The sequence below is a fragment of the Filicampus tigris genome, chromosome 5 (genome assembly GCF_054856515.1).
Source record: "Filicampus tigris isolate MCC_2025a chromosome 5, RoL_Ftig_1.0, whole genome shotgun sequence".
Classification (NCBI taxonomy): domain Eukaryota; kingdom Metazoa; phylum Chordata; class Actinopteri; order Syngnathiformes; family Syngnathidae; genus Filicampus; species Filicampus tigris.
In genome coordinates, this window is record NC_141221.1 from 26,460,518 (window position 1) to 26,473,086 (window position 12,569).

The 12,569-nt window shown below is 42.6% G+C and overlaps 1 protein-coding gene across 1 annotated transcript in view; it reads left to right on the top strand.

Moving 5' to 3' along the window:
* Positions 1 to 12,569, top strand: part of adgrd2 (adhesion G protein-coupled receptor D2) — a 63,499-nt gene that overhangs the window by 38,985 nt on the left and 11,945 nt on the right. The window contains exons 17-19 of the mRNA XM_086030909.1: positions 2,293 to 2,426; positions 2,812 to 2,927; positions 4,971 to 5,091. Of these exons, the coding sequence (XP_085887035.1) occupies positions 2,293 to 2,426; positions 2,812 to 2,927; positions 4,971 to 5,091 (371 nt within the window). The remainder of the gene's footprint in view (positions 1 to 2,292; positions 2,427 to 2,811; positions 2,928 to 4,970; positions 5,092 to 12,569) is intronic.

Genomic DNA, 12,569 nt, shown 5'->3' on the forward strand with positions numbered 1-12,569 from the left:
GTGTACTTCTTCACCTAGTCCCGTTCATCCCGTTTCTTCTAGTTTACATTCCTCACTATCTGTACTCCCAATCCCTCGTGTCTCGTGTGCGTCCCAACCTCTTCCTGGTGCCTCAGCAAATCTGGACCCTCGTCACGATGCCTCAGCAGTGCCAGACCCCCTTCCCGGCACCTCGACAACTACAGGCTCCCATGCCGGCTCCTCTGCAGTGCCAAGCCCTCTGCCCGGCACCTCGGTAACTACAGGCTGCTATGCCGGTTCCTCTGCAGTGCCAGGCCCTCTTCCCATCACCTCAGCAAATGCAGGCCCCCATCCTAGCTCCTTAGCACCACCAGACTCTGACGCTGTTCCGGCGACGCAACTTCTGCGGCTGCCCTTGTATTCTGCTACGACGGCTCCGGCAGCGCAACCTCTGAGGCTGCCCTTGGATTCTGCTACGATGGCGCAAGGCCTTCGACTGCCCTCTGATTCTGCTCCGGTGGTGCAAGGCTGTCGGCTGCCCTCCGACTCGGCTTTGGCAGCGCAACCTCTGCGGCTGCCCTTGGATTCTGCTACGACAGCTCCGGCAGCGCGACCTCTGCGGCTGCACTTGGATTCTGCTACAGCGGCGCAAGGCCTGAAGCTGCCTTCATCCCTTGTGTGGCACCCTCGACGCCCGCAGGACTGGCCCCACCAAGACCCTCTCGTCTGGCCTCTGGGTTGCCCACAAGAATTGTCCAGCCAAGACGTTCTCGTCTGGCCTCCTGGAAGCCCACCGGACTGGCCCCTCCAAGAACCTCTTGTCTGGCCTTCAGGAGGGCCACTAGATTGTCCCTGCCATGACCCTCTCGTCTGGCCTCCGGGTCGCCCACCAGATATATTTTATTTATATTTGATATATTATTTATGACTATATTTATTAATACATGTACCACAGCCTTTTATTGTTTTTGTTTTATTTATTGCATTGTAAAGTGCTTTGTTACAGCCCTAGCTGTTATGAAATGCGGTATATAAATAAAATTGTGTTGTATTGTATTGTATTAGGCGGCACGGTTGTCGACTGGTTAGCACGTCCGCCGCACAGTTCAGAGGTCGGGGGTTCGATCCCAGCTCGGCCTCCCTGTGTGGAGTTTGCATGTTCTCCCCGTGCCTGCGTGGGTTTTCTCCGGGTACTCCAGTTTTCTCCCACATTCCAAAAACATGCATGGTAAGTTGATTGGACTCTCTAAATTGCCCATAGGTGTGATTGTGAGTGTGGATGTTTGTCTCTGTGTGCCCTGCGATTGGCTGGCAACCAATTCCAGGGTGTCCCCCGCCTACTGCCCGAAGACAGCTGGGATAGGTTCCAGCACGCCCGCGACCCTTGTGAGGATAAGCGGTATCGATAATGGATGGATAGATGTATTGTATTAATTGAAGTTTGATGGGGATTAGGACCAGTCAAATTCTTGCACGCAAAACTCAAACCATGCTGAATCCGGCACTGGGCACAATCATGCAGGAACAGAAAAGGGCCTGTGGACTTGGAAAGCCCTTGTGTTGTTCTGTGGGGGTGCCCCAGGAGCGTGGCATCCAGGGGCTCACTACCACAAGCTATTCGCCCATTGTATAATAAGAGCAGAAGCTTGGTTGCCGGCATAAGGTCAAGCCTGTCCACGCTTGACTTTTGACTCCCCCAGAAGAAGAAGTGAAAAGTATTTTCTTCCTCAGCATGTTGAGGCTCGACCGACGAGAGAATGTGAGGACCTTGATCATTCAGGACGGAGTCAGAAGTACTCTTTCACATTGAGAGAAATCGGAGCTGGCTGGAGACAGAAAAGTCTGCTTCACAACTTGCTAGCGCATTAAAATAAAGAAGTGGTTGTAGCTTTTTGATCGTGCTTACGCACACACACCAAATCTATACCATAAAACGTACAATACAAAGTGAGTGTCCTATTAACATGTATTATGCTTTGCTGACCTGAAGATGCATTGCGTTTTAACCTTAACCCAGTTTGTAGCGTTAGTCAAACATCCTGCAGCTGTCCACGTTCATGTCCCTAATTGTGTCACCAAGTGTTATATCGTAGAAGGAGCTGAGAACAGAATGTGAATAAGCACAACAATATTGAGATGTTTCCTGTAGCTCTCCATGCAGATGTGCTGAGTGTTAGACAAAATAGGCTTGGCGATGAAGAACAGACTAAATAGTCCAATCATGAGAAGCCGAAGCAGTCGCTGTTCTGTAAATATGTCTTTAAACATGTTGCATGTTGTATTGTATCACCGCCGCCATTCTTAATGCACTTTTACTGAATTGTTTTGCAGGACTACCCGTTCTAATAGTTGTTGTAACACTGGCAGCGACAGTGAATGAGTACAAGGCCGATGGTCACTGCTGGCTCAATCTGAAGACTGGCACAATCTGGTCTTTTGTGGGACCTGTGATATTTGTTTTGGCGGTATGTGACTCCCATGTCATCTCCAAGAATTGGTGTGTGTGTGTGTGTGGGGGGGGGGGGGGGGGGGGGGGGCTGAAATGATTTTGAGAGGGCTTATACCTTTTCAGTGTGTTGCATTCAAGAGAGACGCTAGGGTGACAGACTGTGGTCATTGTGATGTGTGTTGCGCAACAGCACTTCAACAATTCTCTGCCTCTGACCGCTAGTGCAAAATCTTTGTAGAGTGAGCTTCAATGTCTGTTGGATATAAATTAAAAAAGTGTTCATTGCAGAAGACGAAAAAGATCTGAGAACCTTCTCATGTCTCTCAATGTTGGCTTTTGGCCAAATGGAGCTGTGCTTCCACTTTGTTTGAAACAACACTGATGCTGTCCTCCGCTTGCAGGTCAATTCAGTTGTGTTGTGTCGGGTTGTCATGGTGACTGTTTCCAGCGCCCGTCGTCGTGCTAAGATGCTCAGTCCTAGCTCAGCGTCAAAAATGCAGACCTTTGACCTCACCTGGTAAGCTACAACGCAAATGCTACTCATCCCTGACATTGTTTTCCTTGTGCCACTTTTTGTCCGCGCCGTCTATGTCTTGAGTGAAGAACAAACCCTTACACCCACAGAAATGATGTTTCCTTGTTTTTCCAGCAAACTATGTTCAATAGAGACAGTGGAGAGATTATGAGCTGTGGTTCGGGAGTCTTCTGTGGGAGTTGTTTGGCCTTATCAGTTTAGCACCTGGTCGCAGTGCAACATACTCTTGGTGCATAATGCTTAACGCTTACTTTATTATTTATATTAGGGCCAACCAGAAACACACAAACAGTGTCTTAACTCTGGGTTATGAGGCAAAGAGCGAGTAGAAAGGTCAAGTGATTGTCAGAACTTACTGAATGTTACTCATGTATTTTGTGTGTTCAGTAGTACATGAAAAACTATGGATGTAGCCACACAAAACACGTTTCAGTAGTAATTGTCGTGACGTGATATCAAGAAAAAACAACATCAAAGTACAAGTAGGAAATGTACACGTTTGCTTTGTTCATGATTGGTAGTTTTTTCCAGCTGTGTTTTAGTTAGGCTATAGAAGCTAGGTAGCAGTTTGATTACGGTCTCTCACTCATTTGTGCAATAGTGGTTATTCACAGATCTGGGCATTTTACAAAAATTTCCTGTTACATTTACCTCCTGCAGCCGTAGTACCCTTCCGCCGTCCGTCTATCCGCTTTTTTGTCTGGCTGGACCAAATAGTAATCGCCTATAGGCCGGTCCGCCTAGCCTTTTAAACGGGCTTCCGTTGGCGTTTCCGTCTACCAAGTTTGACCAACTACCCCGAGCACCACCCCCCACTCCCCTGCTGATCAATATTTGAAATGAACGACTCACCGTGGCATGGAAGCCTCACTGCGGCCGGACTAAATGAGTCTCCTTTTAGGACCCAGAAGCCTCAGCCGCGGCCAACGGGAAACGGAAACCTCGCCGCGACAATTGAAGCCTCACTGCGGAAATATACAACAGACAATTACATAGATGGGAAAAATGGGCTTCTACTATGCTTAGTCCTTTTGTTTTTTAAAGTTCCCCGTCTTACCCGTTTATCATCTAGAAAATGGGCGTCCGTCATATAGGCGGAATGCTCAACTCTGGTTATTCATATGTTTTAAAGTCACCTGTGGGAGGTAATTTCAAAACTGACCAGACTAGTTTGTTTTGGACTTAACACAAATGAGCATGTTCTCACAAGAATGAGTATGATTTGTGAATAATTTATAAAGTAGTATGTGAACCATTATTTGCTCGTACGAAACCTTTTGACTTGTATTGTTTGTGGGAACAGTTTGGGATAGCAAGACCTATAAAGGCATGCTTGGAATATTTTGATGCAGAACAACTTACCCAGAGCCCAGGATATAACCCCAATTATTTTTGCATACAACTCCGGACATATTTCTAAGTCTAATGGGTGTGGAGACATTATATTCTGTTCTCCCATTCAGCCAAATGTCCTTCAGCTCAACATGAAACATACCACACCGCCATCCCCACGATTATTGTGTCTCTTCATTCCTTCACAAACAGGCTAAAAGTCTGCCAGCGCTAGAGTGTTATGCGCACTCTGGAGATGGAAACGAATTTTGAACATAAAAGAGAGTAAAGTGAGTTCTGGCTTTGTCCTTGCAGATACAGCGCTATCTGAAAACTCAATCTTCCCCAGGTGCAGCAGCAAAACAACAATTGTGGTTTGAACAAAAGAAACAGTTTTTGCCTCATCCCTTAAAAAGGTTAGGGGATGTATAAGCTCTCCGATTATTGAAAAACTGATTGCAAAAGAAATGTTCAGAGAAGATTTTGAGGGCTTAAAGAGGCATTTCACAAGAAAACTTTCAAAACATGTGTTGTCCTGCTTTCTACAGTATACTGAGATGTGTGTAAAATGGTAAACAAACAGAAATCATCATCGGTACTGAAACATATTGAAAGGCTTTAAAGCTGCTCTTTCATTATTTCATTGTTATAATTATCTGTTCATTATCTGTTCACATTCTACTTTGTTTGCAGGGCTGTGACTCGACCTGTTCTCATTCTCCTGCCCGTCCTGGGCCTAACCTGGCTGTGTGGAGTACTGGTCCACCTGTCTGTTGTAATTGCTTATATCTTCAGTGCTCTCAATGCCTTCCAAGTAAGCAAAGTTTTTTAATTTTTTTTTATTGTTGTTGTTGTTTTGTTCCCCAATCGCAAAATTGATGACCTGTGCCTTCCCATTAAATTTGCAATATGCCTGTTCTGTGATTGTCAGGGGCCTACAAATTTAAAGGTCCATTATTCGTAACTATCCATCCATCCATTATCGATTACCGCTAATCCTCACAAGGGTCGCGGGGCGTGCTGGAGTCTATCCCAGCTGTCTTCGGGCAGTAGGCGTGGGACACCCTGAATTGGTTGCCAGCCAATTGCAGGGCACACAGAGACAAACATCCGCACTCACAATCACACCTAGGGGCAATTTAGAGAGTCCATTCAACTTACCATGCATGTTTTTGGAATGTGGGAGGAAACCGGAGTACCCGGAGAAAACCCACGCAGGCACGGGGAGAACATGCAAACTCCACACAGGGAGGCCGGAGCCGGGACCGAACCCACAACCTCTGAACTGTGAGGCGGCTGTGCTAACCAGTCGACTACCGTGCCGTCCTTTTCTTAACTAATGATACTCCAAATATATTCATGATTCTCTCGTCTATGTGGTCCGTGGCTAGTATGCAGGCAAAGTCAAAACAGGGAAGCCTTTCTATTTATGGACCAAGCCCGAGCACAAGCAATACAAGCAAAAAAAAAAAATCACAATTAAAAGATGCCCTCTCTTTTTTTAATAGCTACCTATATTGATAATTGAAACCCTAAATATACTACAATCTATGATCATGAAACACTTTAATATCATTTGAAACTCAAATAACAACATTCATTCATTCATTCATTCATTATCCATACCGCTTATCCTCACAAGGGTCGCGGGCGTGCTGGAGCCTATCCCAGCTGTCTTTGGGCAGTAGGCGGGGGACACCCTGAATTGGTTGCCAGCCAATCGCAGGGCACACAGAGACAGACATCCGCACTCACAATCACACCTAGGGGCAATTTAGACAGTCCAATCAACTTACCATGCAAATAACAACATAACCCTTCAAAATAAAGAAATTTGATTTAACGAAAACTGGAATGAAAATGTTGCGGCGTTGCAGCTAATCAAATAGCACTTAATATTTTCCTATGAGCCATTTCATTGCGTGTTGACTCAATGATACAGTACATACTGTAGAAACAGTCAACTGTTAACTTCCACCAAAGATAAACTTCAGCCAGACCTTTCTCTGCGTCATCTTTCGAAGTTTACCACCTTGCTTTCTCTTGCTGGCCTTTCAGACCTCTGCTGGAATGTTCTGTCATACATGTGTTTACTTTCAAGCTGGCAAGCTTGGCCAACTGCCTCACTGATAACATGGCACCTCAAAATGGTCAGGGTTTGGGTACCATAGGGCATTACAGGATGTGGAAGTAGGCGGGGTTTTCAGTGATTAGTTGTTGGATAGGTTCAAAAAAAAATTGCGGGTAGGTGCATTTGCGACAGTTGAATCCCCCCCAAATCACCAAGTAGCCCTACCTTATAAATGAATGAAATATAACTTCAAAATAGAGTCGAACATAACTTTTAAATATTGGAGATTTACTTTGTCCTTAAAGCGCAAGTCAACCAAAACATATTTTTTTCAAGAATATGTTCCCAGCAGGCCCACTAGTTGAAGCATTCTGATTAATTTTGCGGTTGTGGAATATAAATTAAGCAGCAAAATGCACACGTTTTTAGCCATCTCTTAGGGCGGCCATTTTGTCTTCTGTCGACTGAAAATGACATCCCAACTGCTCACAACAACCAATCACGGCTGACCTGTTTTCTGAATCTAAACCGTGATTGGTCGTTGTGAGCAGTTGTGATGTCATTTTCAGTCGATAGAAGACAAATTGGCCGCCCCCAGAGATGGCTAAAAACGAGTGGATTAACACTTATTCCACAAATGCAATATTTATCAGAATGCCCTGTTTCAACTAGTGTGCTTGCATAGAACATATTCTTGAAAAAATATGTTTGGGTTGACTTCCGTTTTAACTTCGAGTGTAGAGTCCAAAATGGCAATTTGGATAGGACACTCAGAAGGCCTTTCTTGGTTTTTATTGTTTTTCTTTGTTTTCGTGACCTTACAACAGTCACTCACACATGGAGGGATGTGCCTTCAGGACATCTGCTCTGGCCCTTTTTTGACGTTTCAGAAAACTGCTCTAAATTTTGAGGGACATAATGTCTGGGGGAGCAGCTGCACACTTCTGGGCCTGGTAGAGATTAAGACTATGCCGACGAGGGAAACATGCTGGCATCCTGTTGAAGGTTCGCCATTGGGGATTTCGAACTCCGCTTCCCTGAATTCTCCTGGTTAATCTACGCTCTAGTGTAGTTCAACAAACTAGCTGCTTCTCCTCAACGCACCAACAAGGACTTTGCACTTTCTGCCAGTCTTTGTTTTACTGAAACTTGCTTCACAATCACGGAGCTTTAAGCAAAAACAAAAGCAATGCGCTTGTACATTAACAAAAAATTAAATTTTGTGTGGATGTCACAGCGCTCAGCAAACACTGCAGTTCCGATTTGGAGACGCTGTCCCTCAATTGTAAGATGTTCTACTCACTGCAGGAGTTTTCCTCCTCCATTTGCCAGTGTTTACATTCCACCTCAGGCTAATGCGAACGACGTTCTGCAAACTCTGGCTGTCTGGGTATCTGGATTGGAGCAAAAACACAGAGACTCATTCCGTATTACTCTTGAGGGCCTACTGTAAACAGAGAAAAACTCAACCATTGATTTCCAAAATATAAGCAGGATATTATCTGTCCCAACTAGAGAGAACAACATTCTGGATCACCCTGAAAGATGCTCTGTTCTGATCACTGTATAATCTACTTAATAACAACGTACTGTACTCTACTGGCAAAAACTTGGTGGTGTGGAGTAGTACCCGCCTAGAGTATAGACCATTCCCTCTCTGATTTTAAACGGGCTTCCATCAGCGATTCCGACTGTAAACTTCAATCGCGTGGGTGGTGGCCTGTATGGTGAGCAGAGATCTTGATAGGGTGGGGCCTTGCCTATGAGTGGTCTGTAAGTAAACATGGACCAGTGAATTTGTATGTGTTAGTGAAAAGGTTGTTTGTTTGTCTATATGTGCCCTACTATCGGATGGCTACCCGTTCAGGATGTAAAACCCACCTCGCGACCAGAGTCAACTGGGAGAGGCTCCAGCACATCCATGACCCTCGTGAGGTTAAGAGAATAGATGGAATGGATTGAAGGGAAGGCCAAATAACGTACAGTTCACAGTAGGGGGCGGGGGTTGAAAGGCAGCACCGTTGAAAATGTGTCTAGTTTGTGGAGGAGAGTTTTTGAAGTTGATCAATAGTACCGGTACATCTCTATAATTTGAGATTGGGATACCAGTCATTTTAACAAGAAACAGTTTAGCAGAACAGGATTTATTTCGGTAGATATGATATAAACTGATTCTAAACTTTCAAGAGAAAAGAGTTGATGTGTGTCTCAAATGTAAGTGAACTGTCAAGCCAGATTCCTAAGTATCTGTACCATGTGATGAATTGATATTTTTAATTAATCTAGTGGTTCAAACTCCAATGTTTTGTGCAACTGTAGAGGCCCACCATTTCCCAGTCTTGCACAAATACCAACGGTATGACTTTTAGTACATTCAGTGTATGAGGTTCCTCAAAAGCCTACTCACCCAACCTTATTTTATGAAAGCTCTCTCCAGCTGCACAATAGACAAGGACTTTGTAGCATCAGGATGACTTTTAAAATAGAATATTCTGACTGACTCATAAAACGTTATTTAACATCTCTTGATCAACATAGCCAAAATCAACCAATCACATCATGTTCACAGTGAACCAGGACAAGTTCAGCTGGGAAGTTTATAAACACAAGAGCATTTTACTAAAGTTTGCCGGTCCGTCATCCGTCAGCAGCCTGGGTACCTGTCCGTCATTTGTCAATCCGTCATATTTTCAAGCCGAACCAAACTGAAATCGTCTGTCGGTCAGTCCGCCATGTTATTTTAACCGCGCTTCCGTCATTCAACATCAAAGGTCCGCCAGTCCATCAATCCTCAATCCGGGACGTCCGTCAATGATGGACTGTCAGGTCCATTCATTACACAGACGGATGAAAATCCACTTCTGTCTGTGCTTAATCCGTCTTTTTTTTTAAAGTTTCCCTTATATATCGTCTATCGTCAGCAAAACGGGTGTCTGTCATAGACGGACAGACGGGACCAGTCCGTCGGTCAGACGGAATGCCCACCTCGGAAAAACACGTTGTTTAGCAGGATAAATCTGAATTGTCAAATCAAGAATGCAATAATATTTTAACTAATAAAAATAACAATATCAATAATAAAAACTAATGAATAGTCAAGTGTAAAAATAAAGGCAAAATGCATTTTTTTAACATGGAGGGACAAAAGAAATTCATTGAACATAGAAAAAACAATAATTGGCAACACTGAAACCTGGGATGGAATAAAATCATGTCCCAGCAAGAATTAGGCTCAGCACAGTGTGTGGGCATCAAATGTTCGGACAACAATGCATTCGTGATAATTTGACAGAACATAATATTTCCTTACAGAGCTTTGTAACAGAGTACCTCACACAGGCAGCTGTGGTTGCCAAAAAGCTACCGTTAAATTACACACAAATAACACATTTTCAACATTTACATTACAAAATGTAATGCTACTGTTAATTTTACACTAAAAAAGGTACTTAATTCAAGATTTTACAGTGGCATAAAAAGGTTTTAAATTTTTAAAAAACAATGTTTTACCTGAACCAACCAGCACTTTTCTACCGTTGGTACTCAAAACGCTTCACACAATGTACCTCATTTACCTACTGATGACGCAGCATCAGGAGCAACTGGGGGTTCAGTGTCTTGCTCAAGGATACTTCAACATGATCACAATGGCCGGGGAATGAACCCACAACCTCCGGGGTGGGAAACGACAACGCTACCACTGAGCCATACCGCCCCGACAAATGATAAAATACCGCCAGCTACGGTTGCCAAAACTACGGTTAAATTACAATAAAACATTTCCTACATTTAAGGTACAAAAAGTTGGGGTTTTTTTCACAGAAATAAGTATTTCTGCATATTACCGTATTTCTACATATTAAATAATATAAAGTTTTGTATTATTTCTTGATTTACGGTAATTAAAAATATTTACTACGGTGACATACAATTTTGCATTTTATGGCTTTTGACTGTTGCTATTAGACAGTTTTTTACCGTAATTACTACGAAGTTTTTTTTTTTTTTTTTTTTTACAATGCAGCTTCTCCCTGTCTTTTCACTAACAATTTTTGCCAACCAAGCTTGAAGGGCACCTGTTATGCATACATTTTTCTCCATTTAATGTCACGACTATGCCTTCAACGTTTTTGATCCACAGCATCACTCTCATCCTCCCTTTTTTTTCTATGTATTTTATTCACTGATGTTAAATTCTATTGTCTAACTGATGGTGTAGTGGTACATTTGTCTGACTTTGTTGCAGACAGCATGGGTTCAGGTCCCTCTCTGTGATGGTGGGAATGTGAGTCTGAATGGTGGTCTTTCTCTACGAGCTCTGTGACTGACTGCTGACTAGTTCAGGGTGCAGTCCGCCTTTCCCCTGAACAGGATAAGCCGTGTAGAGAATGGATTGATGAATAAATGGTCTATACTGAAATCAATGCGGCTGGGATGTTTTCGTTACAGAAGCGCTTTGTGCATGAACATGCTGTATATTCGTCATGCATCTACTTTGTTGTGTGTTTAACATACCTTGTTGACACTCATGACACTTTTGGATTCAATGCATGGTATGGGTCCATGACATGAGTTTTATTTGACCCACCCTCACTATACATTCTTGTTGGGGTAGCTCATATAATCATATTACATCAAAATGGGCAATAATAGCGAGTTTAAAGTTTTTTTATTCTCATTAAGAAAGGCGCTTATTTGAGTATAAAAAAAAAGATGAGGATCGAGCAAATCACTGCAAGACATTTGCAGTGCATAATGTATATGTGTGTGAGTGTGTGGGAGACTCTAGTCAGCTCATACCCTATCTACCTTTATAGCTCTCCTCCCCTGATTACATAGCAAGCACTTCCTTTCTCTTCTCAATCGTTGTTTTTTTTCTTCAGTACTCCCGTTTTGCTTTTATTTTGCACAGTCTCTATCTGTCTTTGCTAGATTTTTTTCTTACCTCAACCACCCGTCCACCCTCCTCTGATCTTTAATTAATCAAAAGCTAGCCCCTGCATGACCCCCAGAGAGCTGCTTGTTAATTTAGATTTACGGCATGTGTCCAGCTGAGGGCATGTAACAAGACAGTAGGAGTTCTTCCTCATGTCAGTAGGAGGAGGATGCTAAACCAGTCTGTATTTTCCTTGGTCCAAAACTGTTTCAATCATACACCAAGAAAACAATTCATTATGTCACTACCAATATGTACTGTAGAGTTTTAAAGAGTAGACAATATCATCCAAAAAGAGGTCTAGACTTAAGAAGTTTAAAAAAAAAAAAGCTTTGTCTTTAGCTCCTTGCGACCCTAAACAGGATAAGCAGTGTAGAAAATGGATGGATGGATGGAATTTGCTGTGACAGTCTACCTGGCCGAGGCTATGTCTGCATATTACACAATACAGTATTCCAAATCATAATGCAAATAGGGTTTGTAAAGTAAATATTTGAGTCATTGTTTTGTTATGTCAAATTTGTGCAGATTATTATTTTTGTCCTGGGTATTTATCTTAGCGAGATCAATTTCAGACAGATTTGATTACAGTTTTTCTTCCCGCGATAAACCTTATTAAAGCAAACTCACTTTCAGAGGTGTGTTGAATGTTTTGATTTTTCAATGCTCATTCATTGTAAAAACCCACAATTAATTTCAATAGTACAGGAAGTCCTCAGTTTACGAATGAGTTCCGTTCCTACACTGGCGATGTAACACACATTTCTGCGTATGTCGGATTTCATCGTTAAAGTCAAAATCTACGTCAAAATACTTTGTATAAAAAGACGAAAATACATTCAAATAAAAAGCATAAGCTACTGTACTTAGCAATACTGCTGAGAAGTGGATGGAGAAGGAGGAGAGTAGGGCGAAAAAAAGGCAAAGATACTGAGCAGGTACGGGAGCAGTGCACCTCCAAACAGTAACTCTGGGAGGTAATTCTTACATCCTCAAATGGGATACAGTCAGAAACTATCTATGGAAGAACACTGGGTTAATGTAAGACCAAAAATATGATCAACGACTAATATTTTTTTGTATTACCAACCTATTTTTTTTTTTATTGTTGTGTGTATAAAAATGTGGAACCCTATATTGTGAGTAATTTAGCAAAAAAATACAGTTTTCATCATTACTGATAGCAAATTATGAGAATTTGTATGAAATAATACAATTGGGTTGTTTGCTTTCACACATTAATTTCTTCAGTTTTGGTGAGTGTAAAGTAAAAAAATGTTTTAAA